The 13,649-nt window shown below is 34.5% G+C and overlaps 1 protein-coding gene across 2 annotated transcripts; it reads right to left on the bottom strand.

The window, feature by feature from the left end:
* Positions 1-459: 459 nt before the first annotated feature.
* Positions 460-11,044, bottom strand: DL1C (DYNAMIN-like 1C). 2 transcript variants are annotated; one of them, XM_088900728.1, is made up of 17 exons: positions 10,966-11,044; positions 10,678-10,850; positions 10,527-10,590; positions 10,292-10,399; positions 7,999-8,100; positions 7,376-7,426; positions 7,235-7,296; positions 6,461-6,551; positions 6,262-6,326; positions 5,799-5,993; positions 5,583-5,702; positions 5,408-5,478; positions 4,264-4,489; positions 3,297-3,347; positions 1,528-1,756; positions 1,277-1,416; positions 460-844 (listed from the first exon to the last, which is right to left on the bottom strand). In XM_088900728.1, the coding sequence occupies exons 2-17, from the start codon at positions 10,807-10,809 to the stop codon at positions 719-721; spliced, it is 1,833 nt and encodes a 610-aa protein (XP_088756854.1). In that variant the 5' UTR covers positions 10,810-10,850; positions 10,966-11,044; the 3' UTR covers positions 460-718. The 2 variants fall into 2 exon arrangements, with proteins under 2 accessions (XP_088756854.1, XP_010273812.1); XM_010275510.2 differs by having other exon boundaries at positions 10,945-11,024.
* Positions 11,045-13,649: the final 2,605 nt, after the last annotated feature.

Raw genomic sequence — 13,649 nt, 5'->3', positions numbered from 1 at the left:
TAAACTAACAGAAATACTTGATATTTTGTTATCTATATATTAAGATGTTATTCCACATATACATACCATAAATGTATTATACCATGTATATGCTATAGTATATATATATATATATATATATATATATATATATATATTATACCACATATGTTATACTATGTACATATATAGAGCTGATATGTATTTTGTGGCCACAGGTTGGGTGTGTTTTGTTATGATAACACTCAGACCTGTCATAAAGCCTCTCTGTGAAGGTGGATATAGACATATCATTACTTTTATTGGTCATCATTCATGGGTTTTTTTTTTTTTTCTTTTATAATAAAGAATTGCCATGGTTATTATCTTTACTGAGTTTTATATGGACGTTAAGATTGTTCACTCAAATAACGGATGGACTAAACTTTGGCATTTTTTGCACAAAGCAGCCATTTTCAGTCTCAAACCTGCATTAATTCCCTTCAAACACGAGTAGCTAATTATGAATTAAATAAAATAAATAATGAATTCAAGAGAGGCTTAGATCCATCATCCATTCTTGACTTCAAAATATAAAATAAAGAGGATCATCTTTTTCTTTTCTGCTTTCATTTTCCGAAGACAAACAGATCCAACACTTTAAGAGCCTTTTACATATGAATGCACTCTTATTACTTTGACTACAAAAAAAAAAAAGGTTAATGACAATGAGCGTTAAAGGGAAAAGGACCTAATCTCCTCATTTCCATGCCACGGAATCAATTTCATCCCTGGCCGACTTGTACAGCTCCAGTCTCTTAGCTATGCCCTCTCTTTTCTCCATGAGTGCTGGGTCCTCATCCAACATCGCCCCTAGCTGCTTCTTCTGTACACAAGGTCAAATCTTCTATTAGCTATTTTATGCAAGGTTTTTAATCTCAAGTCAAACGGTTCGACTATTCGAACCAAATAAATGGTTCATTTTGACAAAAAAAGATAAAAAACAACCAAATCATTAAACGGCTTAAACTGTTCAACCACCTATGTCAGTGATTTATTGACCAAATCAACAGTTTTTTGGGAAATAACGGTTCTTGAATAAAATGAAATCGGTTCCCTTTTCCGGTCCGATTTTGAAAATCATGATCAACCAAATTTAATTGATCTTTGATTGCCTTTTAAGACACCGACACAAACTGTCCTTGTATAAACACGCTTGCTAATCTTGCTGTTCAGTGGGTTTCATGCTTACCAATGACGATAGAGAGAGAGAGAGAAAGAGAATTAAATTCAAGGGATTGGAATTTGGAAACTGCACCTCCTTTTTCCCAACTTGGCTGTAAAACTGGTTCAACAGCGACTTTTTTGCTTCTCGAACCTGACAATAAACAACTGCCTTTGGAATGGAACTTTTTAGTGTATCACAGACCATGCCCACGTAAGATGAGACATTAGATCCTGAAACCAATTTGCTCATCATGAGAGATTACAAGGCAAACGTACAATAGTTGGAATGCAATTGTTAGTAGAGATGATGCAATGCAAACTGCAAAAGAATGGCCTGCATACCAATCCTCCGGAGGTGGTTCTCTGAGTACCGATCCATGGTGGGTACCGTGGGATTATTTCCCTTCTCTGGCTCAACAGGGAGCTTCCGGAAGAATTCCACTGTCAGGTAACTAGCCTCCATCTCCACTAGACGTATAACCGTTTTCCGGCTGTCTTCACGGAATCTTTCCAAGGCCTCTGTCGCCGCAGCTGCTATGTCAGATTGAAGTGTCGGGAACCTCTTCAATTCCTGTAAATGCCACAACACACCATAAACTGGTGGAAGCTAAGAATAGTTCATGCTTTCATATCCACCAAAGATTAATGGTTTTGAATTCCAACAAACTTGCTGTTAAAAGAGTTGTTGCATATATATATATATATATATATATATATATATACATACATGATAGGTATTACGACTCTTATATGATGACAAGTACCTAAATATTTTTAAATTGAAATGCTAAAGCTGAATTTACCTCAACCTTTGAGTCAAGGAAATAAAAGGAAACAGAAAATCTGGCCAACCCGATCCGAACCTTAGCGTTGGGGTTGGGTTCCACAACTCAAATCCTCAACCTGAGCAAACCTGGCCCAAATTGCACCCCTAGTGAGAATTACTACTCATATGTTTTCCCCTATCTAATCTAATAGATGTAATTAGGAGAAGTTAGATTCCATCCTTGGGTCATCAGCAACTGGTCAGACTAACACACAACTAGAACTGGGCTGAGTGGTCAACCAAATATTATATTGTCTTTGTGCCTAAATAAAAGAACTAAAACCAAGCTCATATCCAAACATTTTTTTCAAGGCCCTCAGGCTCATTCAATTTCACCAATAAAAACTGATTGCAGTAAATCCTCCAATATAGTAGAAAATAGCAAGTAAAAAGACCATTACCCAATGTCGGTCCCAGATACACAATTCACAGCTCGAGATTTTACCACTACACCAAGTAATATCTCCTTTAACTAATTGGTGGGCCACTTCTTTGCAGTTTCTATGAATAAATTGGACAATAATCTGAAAATAGTTCTGTAATAAAAAATGACAGTCAGCTAAGTTGCAATTCACCATGGTATTTCACTGTTAGGTTCCCCAAAGAAGTTAACAATCCTTTCTGCACCAGATCTTTAATTCCCATATCAATTGCTATGTGTAATCCATCTTTCATAGCTATGGTTTCAGCCTCATCTGAAGAACACACACTCAAATGCTTGGCTCTACCCACAATAAAGTTTCTAGCCTAGTCCTGATAATCATGTTAGTCTTGGATCCCTTACTTTTGCTTGTGCCACCAAGCAATATTTCAAAAAAAAAAAAAAAAATCAACCAGAGCCCATTATACCAACTTTGAATTTGAAATGGTAAGAGAATGAATTGAATGACAAGATTGATTCACTAAAATAACTATAATCAAGTCCATATTCTAAAATCCATCGAAAGGTGATTTCGAAATCCTGATTAGATTGGAAAGTAAAAAGTGAGTAATTTCAATCAAATTTTGGTTTGAATTTTAAAGACTGATTGTAAAAATATTCATATGTTATTTATATCAAGAAAAATTATATAGTGTTCAAAGAACATGCAAATTTTATATTAATAATTTGGGTTTTGATAAGAGAGAAGCCAAAACCCAAAGACTTTTTACTACTAGTAGCAGCAGCAGCAGCAGTAGTATAAGAACAACAACAATACAACACAGGAACCTGGAAATATATTGGAAATCGTGGACTTTATGTTGACACTTGAGTCAGAACAAGTTCCAGATTCATTTTACTTACTTCTGTCTCGGCTATGGACTTCCGAACAAGTTCTTTCAAAATAAAGTGCACCTGAACAAAAAATGAAAAAAAAAAGTTAATTAAAATATAAACTTAATGACCTAGGTCTAATATTATTATACATGGGGATTTGATCGTTTTTATTAAAGGTGCATGTTCTCTTACAAGCATGATTGTTTAAATTGAACAAACTTAATATTGTAATTAATATCCAAACTTGCATGTTCATGAGATTTGCACACTTTTTCAGGTTAATGCATCATGATTATTCCTTTGAAGATTTTTGAAACACAATACTTTTTTAACAAAGTACCTATGTATTTTTTGCTATTTGTAGTGATCGTTAGTTTCCACCCAAAGACATCCTAAGAAATTTAGATATGTATAAAGAAACAATAATATCTTGAATATCTAAAATAAAAATGACAAAGAAACACAGAGAAATCATATGAAACATCTATGAAGCCCTGAAGCAAAATTAAGACTTAGGAGAGTCAAGCCAGTAAAAACAAAATAACTAAATAATTGGGAAAAAATCTTTCATGAATACCAAATTATATTGCATTCCATGGATTGGAAGCAATAATAGTTCTACTTACCGAAGACCTAAATAATAAATGTTAGAGAATAAATGTCTATTCAGATACCTCACCTAATGGCTTAAGCTTTTAGGTTGAACAGCTTCTTGAGATGGTATCAGAGCTTGTTTGACCAAGTGGTCTAGTGTTCAATCCTTGTCGCCTTCATTATAATTAATTAAACTTCAGCACAAGACACGGGCAGACTTGTACTTGTCAACAATTCAAGCCCAATGGTCTTTTGAGAATAAATACCTATTCAGGTGCCTCACCTATTAGCTTACGCTTTTAGGTTGAAGGGTTCCTTGAGGGTAAATTCCCTGTCTCAAAATTAACACTAAGAAAACTGAAATGGTTTCATTCATATAGTATTAAAATAAGAGAATTACAGCATCAACTGATGCTTCAGCTGGGCCTTTAAAGAAGCCGAGAGAAGTGTCAATGAGCCTTCTGTAGCCTTGTTCTGGAGCAATCAAATGGGGCTGATAACCATCTGCCTCCGAAATAACTTTTCGAACATTTTGTAAAGAAAGATGGCGATCAAAAGGGAGCTTTTTCAGAGCAGCCGGTAGTTGGTTGTCAAAAACCCCATAAATCCGATCACCACCAGGTCGCCTGAACAGCAAACAATATACTAACTACATAACCTTTGAAAGTATGATTGCATCAACTTGAGAAAAGCAAGAGAACAAGGTGCGAATTTAAGAGAGCTCACTTCTAGATATAGATAACATCTTATCACATCATTTCATGTTATAGAGGTATGAATATATAAAATGGAATAATAGTAAAGGACTTTTAGTACTTGCCAAAAGTATTTTCACTCTAACTATAACTGAAATCATGAATACAAGCTTCTAGTTACAGTCATGGCAGAGAAGTAATACTACAGACCAAACCATCAAGTGGTAAAATATAAAGATAAAAGAGTAGAGGACCAAGTATTACTAATTAATATACTTCGGTCAAAAAAATCTTGGAATTAACAATGCTGCACTCTGCAGACATTCCTCCCCACAGGTGATGAACTTAAGAACCATGAGTGACTCATAATGATTTCTCAAGGCTATTGCTGTAAGATGAAGTTCAATTCTTATTAAGGAAATTTTCCCTTTGATGTAGGGAGATTTACCTGAGCTACAATTTGCTTTGTCTATTCAGAAGAAGAAATTACGTATTTATAAGATCTCTTATGGGGGATCCTTGGACGTAACCACTGTTTCTTTCTAGCTTAAATTACTGTCAACTTAATACACAGTATATTCTTGAAAAGGTGCATTCAAAATGGATATCTTGACAATGGTTAAGTAGCAGGTATTGTAAAGAGATTGTCCCTATTTGGAAATAATTGCTTCGCAACAGAAATACTAGAGTTCCTGATCACATTGAACCTCGTTTCTTAACTTAAAACAATCAATCTGGTAAAGTAATCTGTGGATAAATAAATTAAATAGTAATCTGAATGTAACAAAAATAAAACTTGGCTTATAGAACTCCCATATTTAATAAAAAAAGAAGGTTTTTCCATTTTACCCTCCATCTAGGTGTTCCCTGAAAATACGGTCAAATGCACGACACATCTCTAGAATTGTGTATAGCTGGGCCTGTATATTGAAAATTAGTGATGAGTAAAATCAGATTAGCAAACCATTTCATTATTATCAGTAAAGATAACTGATTCTAGCTAGGAAAGATATTGAATTGCTACCCCTCCCTCTGTTCCAATAGGCCTGCCAAGACGATCAAGTTCCGCATCAAGCTCATCAACTGCCTTATTTATTAAAGCTGTAATACTCGGTATTCTTTGCCTAATAACAGCCTCCAAATGCTGATAATAAAAGTTCCTCGTGGTGAGAAAGAATTGTAAATTCAGTAAAACTGGTGGAAGAGATTACAAAATCTACAGCAGATAGTCGTGATCCACCTGAGACAGAAGTTTTGCAAGATATTCAGAACCCATTTTATGTGCCAAGTGTCCATATTCAGAACTACTTTGGAAATATTCTCTCTCCCTTCGACGAGCAGCAATCATATCAACATTTTTGTTGATATCAGCTTGTGAACGGTTGACAATTCCAACCCAGGGATGCTGAAGCCTATACGATCTTCCTTCAAGAACCTTTAACATTCATAAACAACAAAAGATAATCATGTTTCAATACTGTGCACCTTGACCTTACCAGACTAAAGGAAAATAAGAAAGTCATGATATTTATTTAGAGGGATCGAGGAGAACATTTTAGGGTGACAAAACTGTAAAAATGAACAACCGGTAGGCAAAATCTCTGATAATGATGTCTATGCTAATTAATTTATTGTATGATATAATGAATAGAAATAGCAAGTAAAGCCTGAGAAACTTATAAACAACTAAAACAAATCCTTACATCCAGGGCATTGGTACCCTTGTCCATCAGATCAAGCTTTGTTAACACTCCAAATGTTCTTTCACCTATAAAATGTACACAATACAATAATTACATACTTATATGAACCAAATATTTCCAGTATGTACTCAATGAACGAAGCGACAAAATAACCAGATTATTATGCATCTAGAAACAGAAGCAACCAACTTTTTGGTACCGGATGGATCGACTTCTCTTGCAAGCTTTATAGCATCTGAAGTGGCAATATCTTGATTAGCAGGAGAAATGGCCAATATAATGCAATTTGGCTACAAAAGACAAAAGAAAAAAAATATATATATATAAACATTAGTAAAAAGAAACTCAGGATGTAGTCAAATAAATGATTATGTAAATGACTAGATGGGTCCTTCACAGGAATGTGACCTTCCCGAGGTAAAGAGGAAAGAATGCACAAGAGTGCATCCCAAATGACAAAAGAAGGAATAGAAGATAAAGAAGGCGTAAATTATCTTTAGAAGAAATCTCACAAGGTATCATTTCAGAAAAGAGAAATCCAAGGTCTCATCAAGCAATCACAGTGATAAACCACCATCTTCTTCACAGCAAAAATGATACACACAGGCGGGTGGACAGGGAATGGCACCACCATGTCTCACAAGATAGGAAATCTCCTATATACACCAAAAAGAACTACTATATTATCTACTCTTTCTTTGACACTAAAAAAATACTTGACAAGTAGCTTGGCAGAAGAAGAAAACTCAATCAAGTTCTTTCCCCCAGACGGGATCTACCAAATGGTGGGTCCAAAACAATCCCTCTTGAGCTACTTAAATTCATGCAGGTACCTTGGTGATATGCAAGAAATATCAAATATGGACTCAGGACATTTTTCTTTAAGGGAAAATAATGAAGAATAGACGGAAAGAAAGTTGCATCTTCCAACACCTACGTACAAATGCCAGAAAATTAAATATAGTGCCCTCACCTTTTCAACATAAGATCGGACCATGTTTTCAATATCTTCAACTATGCTGTCTGGCTGTCCCTCTGCCAAGGCCAAAGTTATCAGCAATCTTATCCAAAAGAAATTGAACAGCTCCAAAAATGGTATAGTCAAGAAAATTACCAACGGCAACCTTTGTCAACCCAGGAAGATCTATGAGTGTTAAGTTCACAACTGCATAAAGTAAATAAACAAATCAACAACAGTGCACCTAACTAGCATAACATATTCATTAGGAAGTCCAAAAGTAAGGACATCAAAGATAGAAGGTCCATTTAAAAAATAGAAAGATAAAGGAAACAAAAAAAAAAAAGACTCCAGAATTGAAGCCAAATACGATGCAGGTCTTCTCAGAAGTGCCAACCTGAATAAAATATTGTGTTTTCTTCCAATTTAACAAGAGGATTATAAATTGGTAATATACATTATCAGATTCAAGGCTCGACATCATATTAAACATCTCAAGCACATTTGCTAGGACTAGGACGGACTAGGTTTACCCGTTGCTTCATCAAGTCATAGTGCATACCAATATAGGATAGGGGAGATAAATGTTTGTTTATGCAAAAGAAAAACAAATTTTAGCTGTATTCATACAGGAATTATTATATTTTGTTTCGTAAAATTAGCATGTGTATACCAGACCATCAATACAGAGAAAAACATGTAGCACTCAACCTATTCCTATTGATGATAATTAATAAAGCAACAAATAAATCCAGAACAAAAGACAAGTATACTCTAACCATTTGGAGAGTAAATGCTAAGGTGGATCGGAATATTTGATATGTGCTTTGTTTTCCCAGTTATACGATCAGTTTCATCCTGAATCTCCTTACGCACCAATGCTACACAAGTAAAAAGAAAGTTCACTGTCAGCTAAAAAAAAAACAAATTTTTTGACTTGAAACTAAGGTTGCAACTTGGGCGGGGTTGGCCCCAACCCAACCCTAACCCAACCTGAAAAAATTGGGTTGGGTTGGGTTGATATTCGGGTTAGGGTTAGGGTTAAAATCCATGAACCCAACTTTACTTCGGGTTGGGTTAGGGTTGACCCCTTAGCCAATCTGACCCAACCCGAACCCGACTCTATAGTACATGTCATATATAAATATATGTTATATGTAATGTATAACATACATTGATTTGTTTAGATGCATGATATTTGTATAACCCCCACCACATAGTATCATGTATTTCTTTTAACATAATCAATTCACTTAATCGTAATGAGAAAGATTAAAACCTTAATAATATTATTTTATGTTTTTTTTTGAAAATTTTATTCTTCATCTCCTCTATGTTGTTTGCCACCCAAGAAAGATCTATCATAAGCCATAACTCATAATAAACTATGATTATTTCTAACACTTGTTTTTCTGAATTGTGTACCAAAAAAACGTCAATAAATAAATACTAATGAAACATAGGATTAATATATGTAGTGAAAGTTGAGTTAAGATCTGAAATCGAGAAATTTATGAGGTTTTAAGGGATGGGAAGAAAGTTGGGTTGGGCCCAATCCAACCCGAAATTGACTTCGGGTTGGGTTGGATTGGGTTAGGGTTGAAGGAATTTAGTTAGGGTTAGGATTGGGTTGGTCAGATTGAAGGTCAGGTTGGATTAGGGTTAAGGTTGAGATTTAGAACTTAGGGTTGGGCTAGGGTTGGCCTCAACCCGACCTAACCCGGCCCGACTTGCAGCCCTACTTAAAATACTTACATTGGAAAAAATGCTTCTAAATAGTAAGTACTAAATAAAGAGAATAAATCAATTTTGACATTACTTCTTTTGTTTGCTGTCAATTTCATTTAAACTAATACAACTGCATGATAGTGCAAGTAAGATTGGTGCAAATTCTGATTTACTTTTACTTAATGTTTTGCTTTACTTCAAGTTTTATTTTATTTCATCAGCACTACAAACGAGCAAAAACAATAAAACAAAAAAGTCATTTTCCAATGTTGCCCCCCAGCTATTTGGGGTCTTAGGAGTAGACTGAATACAGTCCCAAACTTATCAGCCTAAGATTTTATCATAACACCAAGCAAACAAACAAAACAAAATAAACCTAAAACAAAAGCGAACCAAAATATGGACCACTAAACGTTTGCACCAGTGCAAACTCATTTTTACTTGGAAAAAAAAAAGGCCTAAGATGATACAAGTGTAAAACAAAAATAATTATCAGTTTTTTTTTAAGATAATCCAATTAAATATTAATTGGTATACTTCACGAAAGATTGGTTTCACCAAGGAAATTTCACAATCATCCTAATTAAGATATGTAATTTATGGATCATTGCATATATTAAAAGCATACAAGATTTAGTTGTTAATAACTCTTAAGAAAAAAATCTCAGAGAAGCTCTCGGCCGAGACCTCCAAATCGTCAAATTTATCATATCTGACTATTTTCATTCCATTGCAAAATTCACATGAAAGATGCATTTTCAAGTAATCCTAAAGGGTGAACAAACATTGGATCCGCTACCCAATGCTAAAGAAATTCATGGTTTCACCATGAATCCAAAATAGAACACTTCAGCTTACACGAGAAGTATATCCTATTAATCCGTGTGGAAACAGAAAGACACATAGTCCCACAGAGTAATTCTACAAAGAATTTCAAATGTTTGCACACAATGGGTTTTTAAAAATGGCCAATCCCTAGCTCAGAATTGTAAATACAGTGGTTGTACAAATAGGGCTTTTCCATCATAAATTAGACATGAAGAATTGAAGATTACATGGGCTGATTCTAGCTTCTTGATTTCCTTGCCTAGCTTTATATAATTTCGATGCATTTCAATCAACTTTCAAATTAGAAGCAAATGCCAATTTTCCATAAAAAAATTAAATTAAATTAAGTTCTTGTTGATTAAGTTGAATTTAAGTCAAAATGTTTAAAGCCACTGATAATATATTTAACTTAACCACCAAAGAAATTCTCAAATACCAAACAATGTTATATAGAAAGAAAAAGGGAAATTTGGAATACTTGAAACGAGAAAATTCTTCATCTAAAATTCAATATACCAAAATCAGTGAACTTCTTCTTTGGAGTGTGAAGGAACTCTGCATACTCTGACTTCCCCTCTTCTGTCTTGTGAAGTTGCAACACCAATGGCCTCCTTGTCACAATACCTACATATCAGAAAATAATTAATTAAAAAAATAAACAAATGGCAAATAGAAATGCAATATGAAAGGCTTGAAATCGAAAACTATATACAATACAAGACAACTCCTAAGACAGTGAATTGACGATTACCGGATCCACGAGGCAAGAAATCCCTCCCAACAACGCTTTCCAACACCGAAGATTTTCCCGAACTCTTGATTTCCACAAACAACAAGAAATTCAGAACAGAAACCTTGAAACCAATCAAAACAAATGATGAGAGCATCAGAAGAGATAGAACCTGGCCTCCTACAACGGCGACCGAAGGAAGCGCTTCCCACAGCGACATTCCCTCGCCTCCATGATCACCTAGAACGGTGCAGGCTCGCTGGATCCTGTTCACCAACCCAATCAAGCTCTCCATCGTCGCCATTCTTGGATCCAAGCAACTGAAGATCTAGAACCTCTTCCAAACTGAAATAAGATTTGATCAAACCGAGATAAGAGAATCGGCAAACGAGAAATGAATGATTAAAAAAAAGAAGAGGGAAAGCAATCGTTCGTATACTTTTTGCAAGAAGAAACTCACAGAATTGAGTGGATCCAAATGCAAGAGGTTGTAAGCTCAAATCTCTAAATTGAGACGCAGTTTGAGATTTTGTTTGTTTATGTGAGGGATGTTGCACCCGCCATAAGCGTTACAGAAGTGATAACTAATGTTAACTAATCTTAGTTAATCATATTAACTGATCTTATTAACTAATGTTATTAACATTAGTTAACATTATTAACATTAGCTAATAATCTTATTAGTTAACATTATTATTTAATAATGTTAACTAATCTTATTAGTTAATAATGTTATTAACTAATCATTATTATCTAATAAGATTATTAATAACATTATTAATAAGATATTATTAACTAATAAGATTAACATTATTGTTAATAATGTTAATAATAAGATTAACTAAAGTTATTAGTTAATAATGTTAATAATAAGATTGACTAATCTTATTATTAACTAATAACATTATTAACATTAGCTAATAATCTTATTAACTAATGTTAACTAATCTTAGTTAACTAATTTTAGTTTCCCACTAATGTTAGTTAACATCTCTCTTATTCTCATTTATGGCGGGTTAATTAACTAATCTTATTCTCATTGTAGTTTCTAGTGGCCAATGTTTTGTTAACAGATATTTCAAACTAACTAACCAAGATTAGTTAACAGAAATTAGAAACTAACTAACTAAGGTCAAGTTAGAATCTCTGAAAGGAAGAAAGACCAAAAGAGAAAATTGATCAACTGAATTATTTAACAACCTTGATTCCATGCATATGGGTTTCCATAAAGCTGTGTTCTGCCATCGCTTTGCACTCTGAACAGGCCAAGCTCCGTCATTGCCCCATCTCCAAGTGAAGAACACCTAGGACCTTGAAAATGGTTAAAACAATAAAAACACTCAGATCACTATAATGAAGAGATATGAACCCAGAAAATTAAACCCATTAAAGAGTTGATATCAAAACACCTCCATTGAGCCAAAGAACGAGAGGTCTGGGCATGGCATCCGGAGCTTCAACAAAGTAGTAGAAAAGAGCCCGACCAGCGGATCCATCCACCGTGACATAAACCTCCATATTGATTGAAGTTAACCGACGGCTGCCTGGGCAACATGCTGATCCGATCACTCTCCTTTGAGCCTGACTGTGGTAGCACACGAGCAGCTTCCGATGGATTAGCAGTTTTTTTCTCAGTGTTTCTCCCTCAATATTACTACTTCTTATCCAATATAATGAGAGAATTGGGATCTGCTCCTCAACAACCGAATTAGCCACTGCAATGAGTTGTGGCGGTTATGGCCGAGAGGAATGGTAAAGAGAGGAAAGCAGGAAGAAGAAAGGGGAAGGGGAAGAAGAGGGATTGAGGAGAGAGAAAAAGAGAGAGAGAAAGGGATTATTACCGCTGTTGTTCGTGTATCGTGAGGTCAGGGAAGATGAACAGTTTTTTCTTCCACTTGTCCGAATAGTTATTACAAGGGTAGTATAGGAATTAAAAAATATTGCAACTGTAGTTTTCAATGGAAATCTAACAGAAGTGGGCCTTTGCCTTACGGTCATAGTACAAAGGGTCTTTGTCGCAAAAGAAAGTACAGGGAGGTCTTTGTCACAGACCCTATAGTAAGGAGGTCTTTGTAATTTACCCTTCTTTTTAATTCACCACCGCCACCCCGTACTGTGTACGGGGGCAATCACACTCATAACCCCATTATTTTGTTTCATGTGATAAATTTGATTAATAATTTGTAAATCATGCAATGACCCACTTTATCTACAATGAATCTTTAGTAATTAACTAATTGAAAGTCTTAATTTTATGGTGAATGCATGTAACTAAGCGGAGGTAATCACGTATTTGAAACTTCCTTCTTTCTAAGAAGAGAGACTATACCTGTTCATGGGCGGTTCAACATGCTCTTAATTGGACTTGGACATGAATTTAAGTTTGTGGGCTTGAATTTGGGCTTAAAACACCAAGTCCAACTGTTTTGGGGCTTAATTCGGGCTTTCTAAACAAAAATCCAGTTTGAGTCCGAGCCCAACAGCCCCAACCTGATAATATATTATACAATAAAAAATATTTTATATAATATGTTGTTTTTTTGTTCATCTTTTTTTGCAAGTCATAATGAAATCTTTCATTATTTTTGGGTTTTGAGGTTTTTTAATATAAATAAATCAGTTTTGTTAGTAAAAAAATTTTCAATTTTTTGGCTGAGCTCAGGTCAAATCTAGGCCTGATGATCAGGTCAGGCTCGAACTCAAGCCTGAATGTGTTTTGTCAATATAGAGGCAAAGCTTGTCCCAGCCCACAACAGTTCTAGAAGAAGAAGAAGAGACAACCACAAGTCTAAATAAAACGAGTCAACCACATCTACACTATATTCTAAAACTAGTAGGGCCCATATGATGTACAGGATTTGTAAAGATAAATTAAATTTTATTGTTTTTAAATGGACGATAAATTAATAAAAAATTATTAAACTTGTTTTTTTATTTTTTTGAAATAATTTTATTCTTATTATTTTTATTAATTTTTATGTTAATATTTTAAAGTTTTGTTGTATCTATATCCACCCCATTATTTGAAGTTTGAGTTTAGATGTCTTCATATTTTGTTCAAAGTTATACATTTTTGTGATATAGCCCACCTTATCATCAAATGAAGAAAATGAAAGAAAAAAAAAATGATTTCCAGAAAGTTCT

This window comes from Nelumbo nucifera, chromosome 3, assembly GCF_055504915.1.
Source record: "Nelumbo nucifera cultivar China Antique chromosome 3, China Antique-T2T, whole genome shotgun sequence".
Lineage (NCBI taxonomy): Eukaryota > Viridiplantae > Streptophyta > Magnoliopsida > Proteales > Nelumbonaceae > Nelumbo > Nelumbo nucifera.
Note: the sequence above shows the minus strand (reverse complement) of the source record. Positions and strands in the feature narration are given on the sequence as shown.

Excerpts from the sequence above, each read along its gene's own strand:
- DL1C (XM_088900728.1), bottom strand. The coding sequence starts at position 10,809 with ATGGCGACGATGGAGAGCTTGATTGGGTTGGTGAACAGGATCCAGCGA. Across the intron at positions 4,490-5,407 it reads AGGGAACACCTAGATGGAGG|GCGACCTGGTGGTGATCGGA; the intron begins GTAAAATGGAAA and ends TTTGCTGTTCAG. Across the intron at positions 845-1,276 it reads GCCAAGTTGGGAAAAAGGAG|AAGAAGCAGCTAGGGGCGAT; the intron begins GTGCAGTTTCCA and ends CCTTGTGTACAG.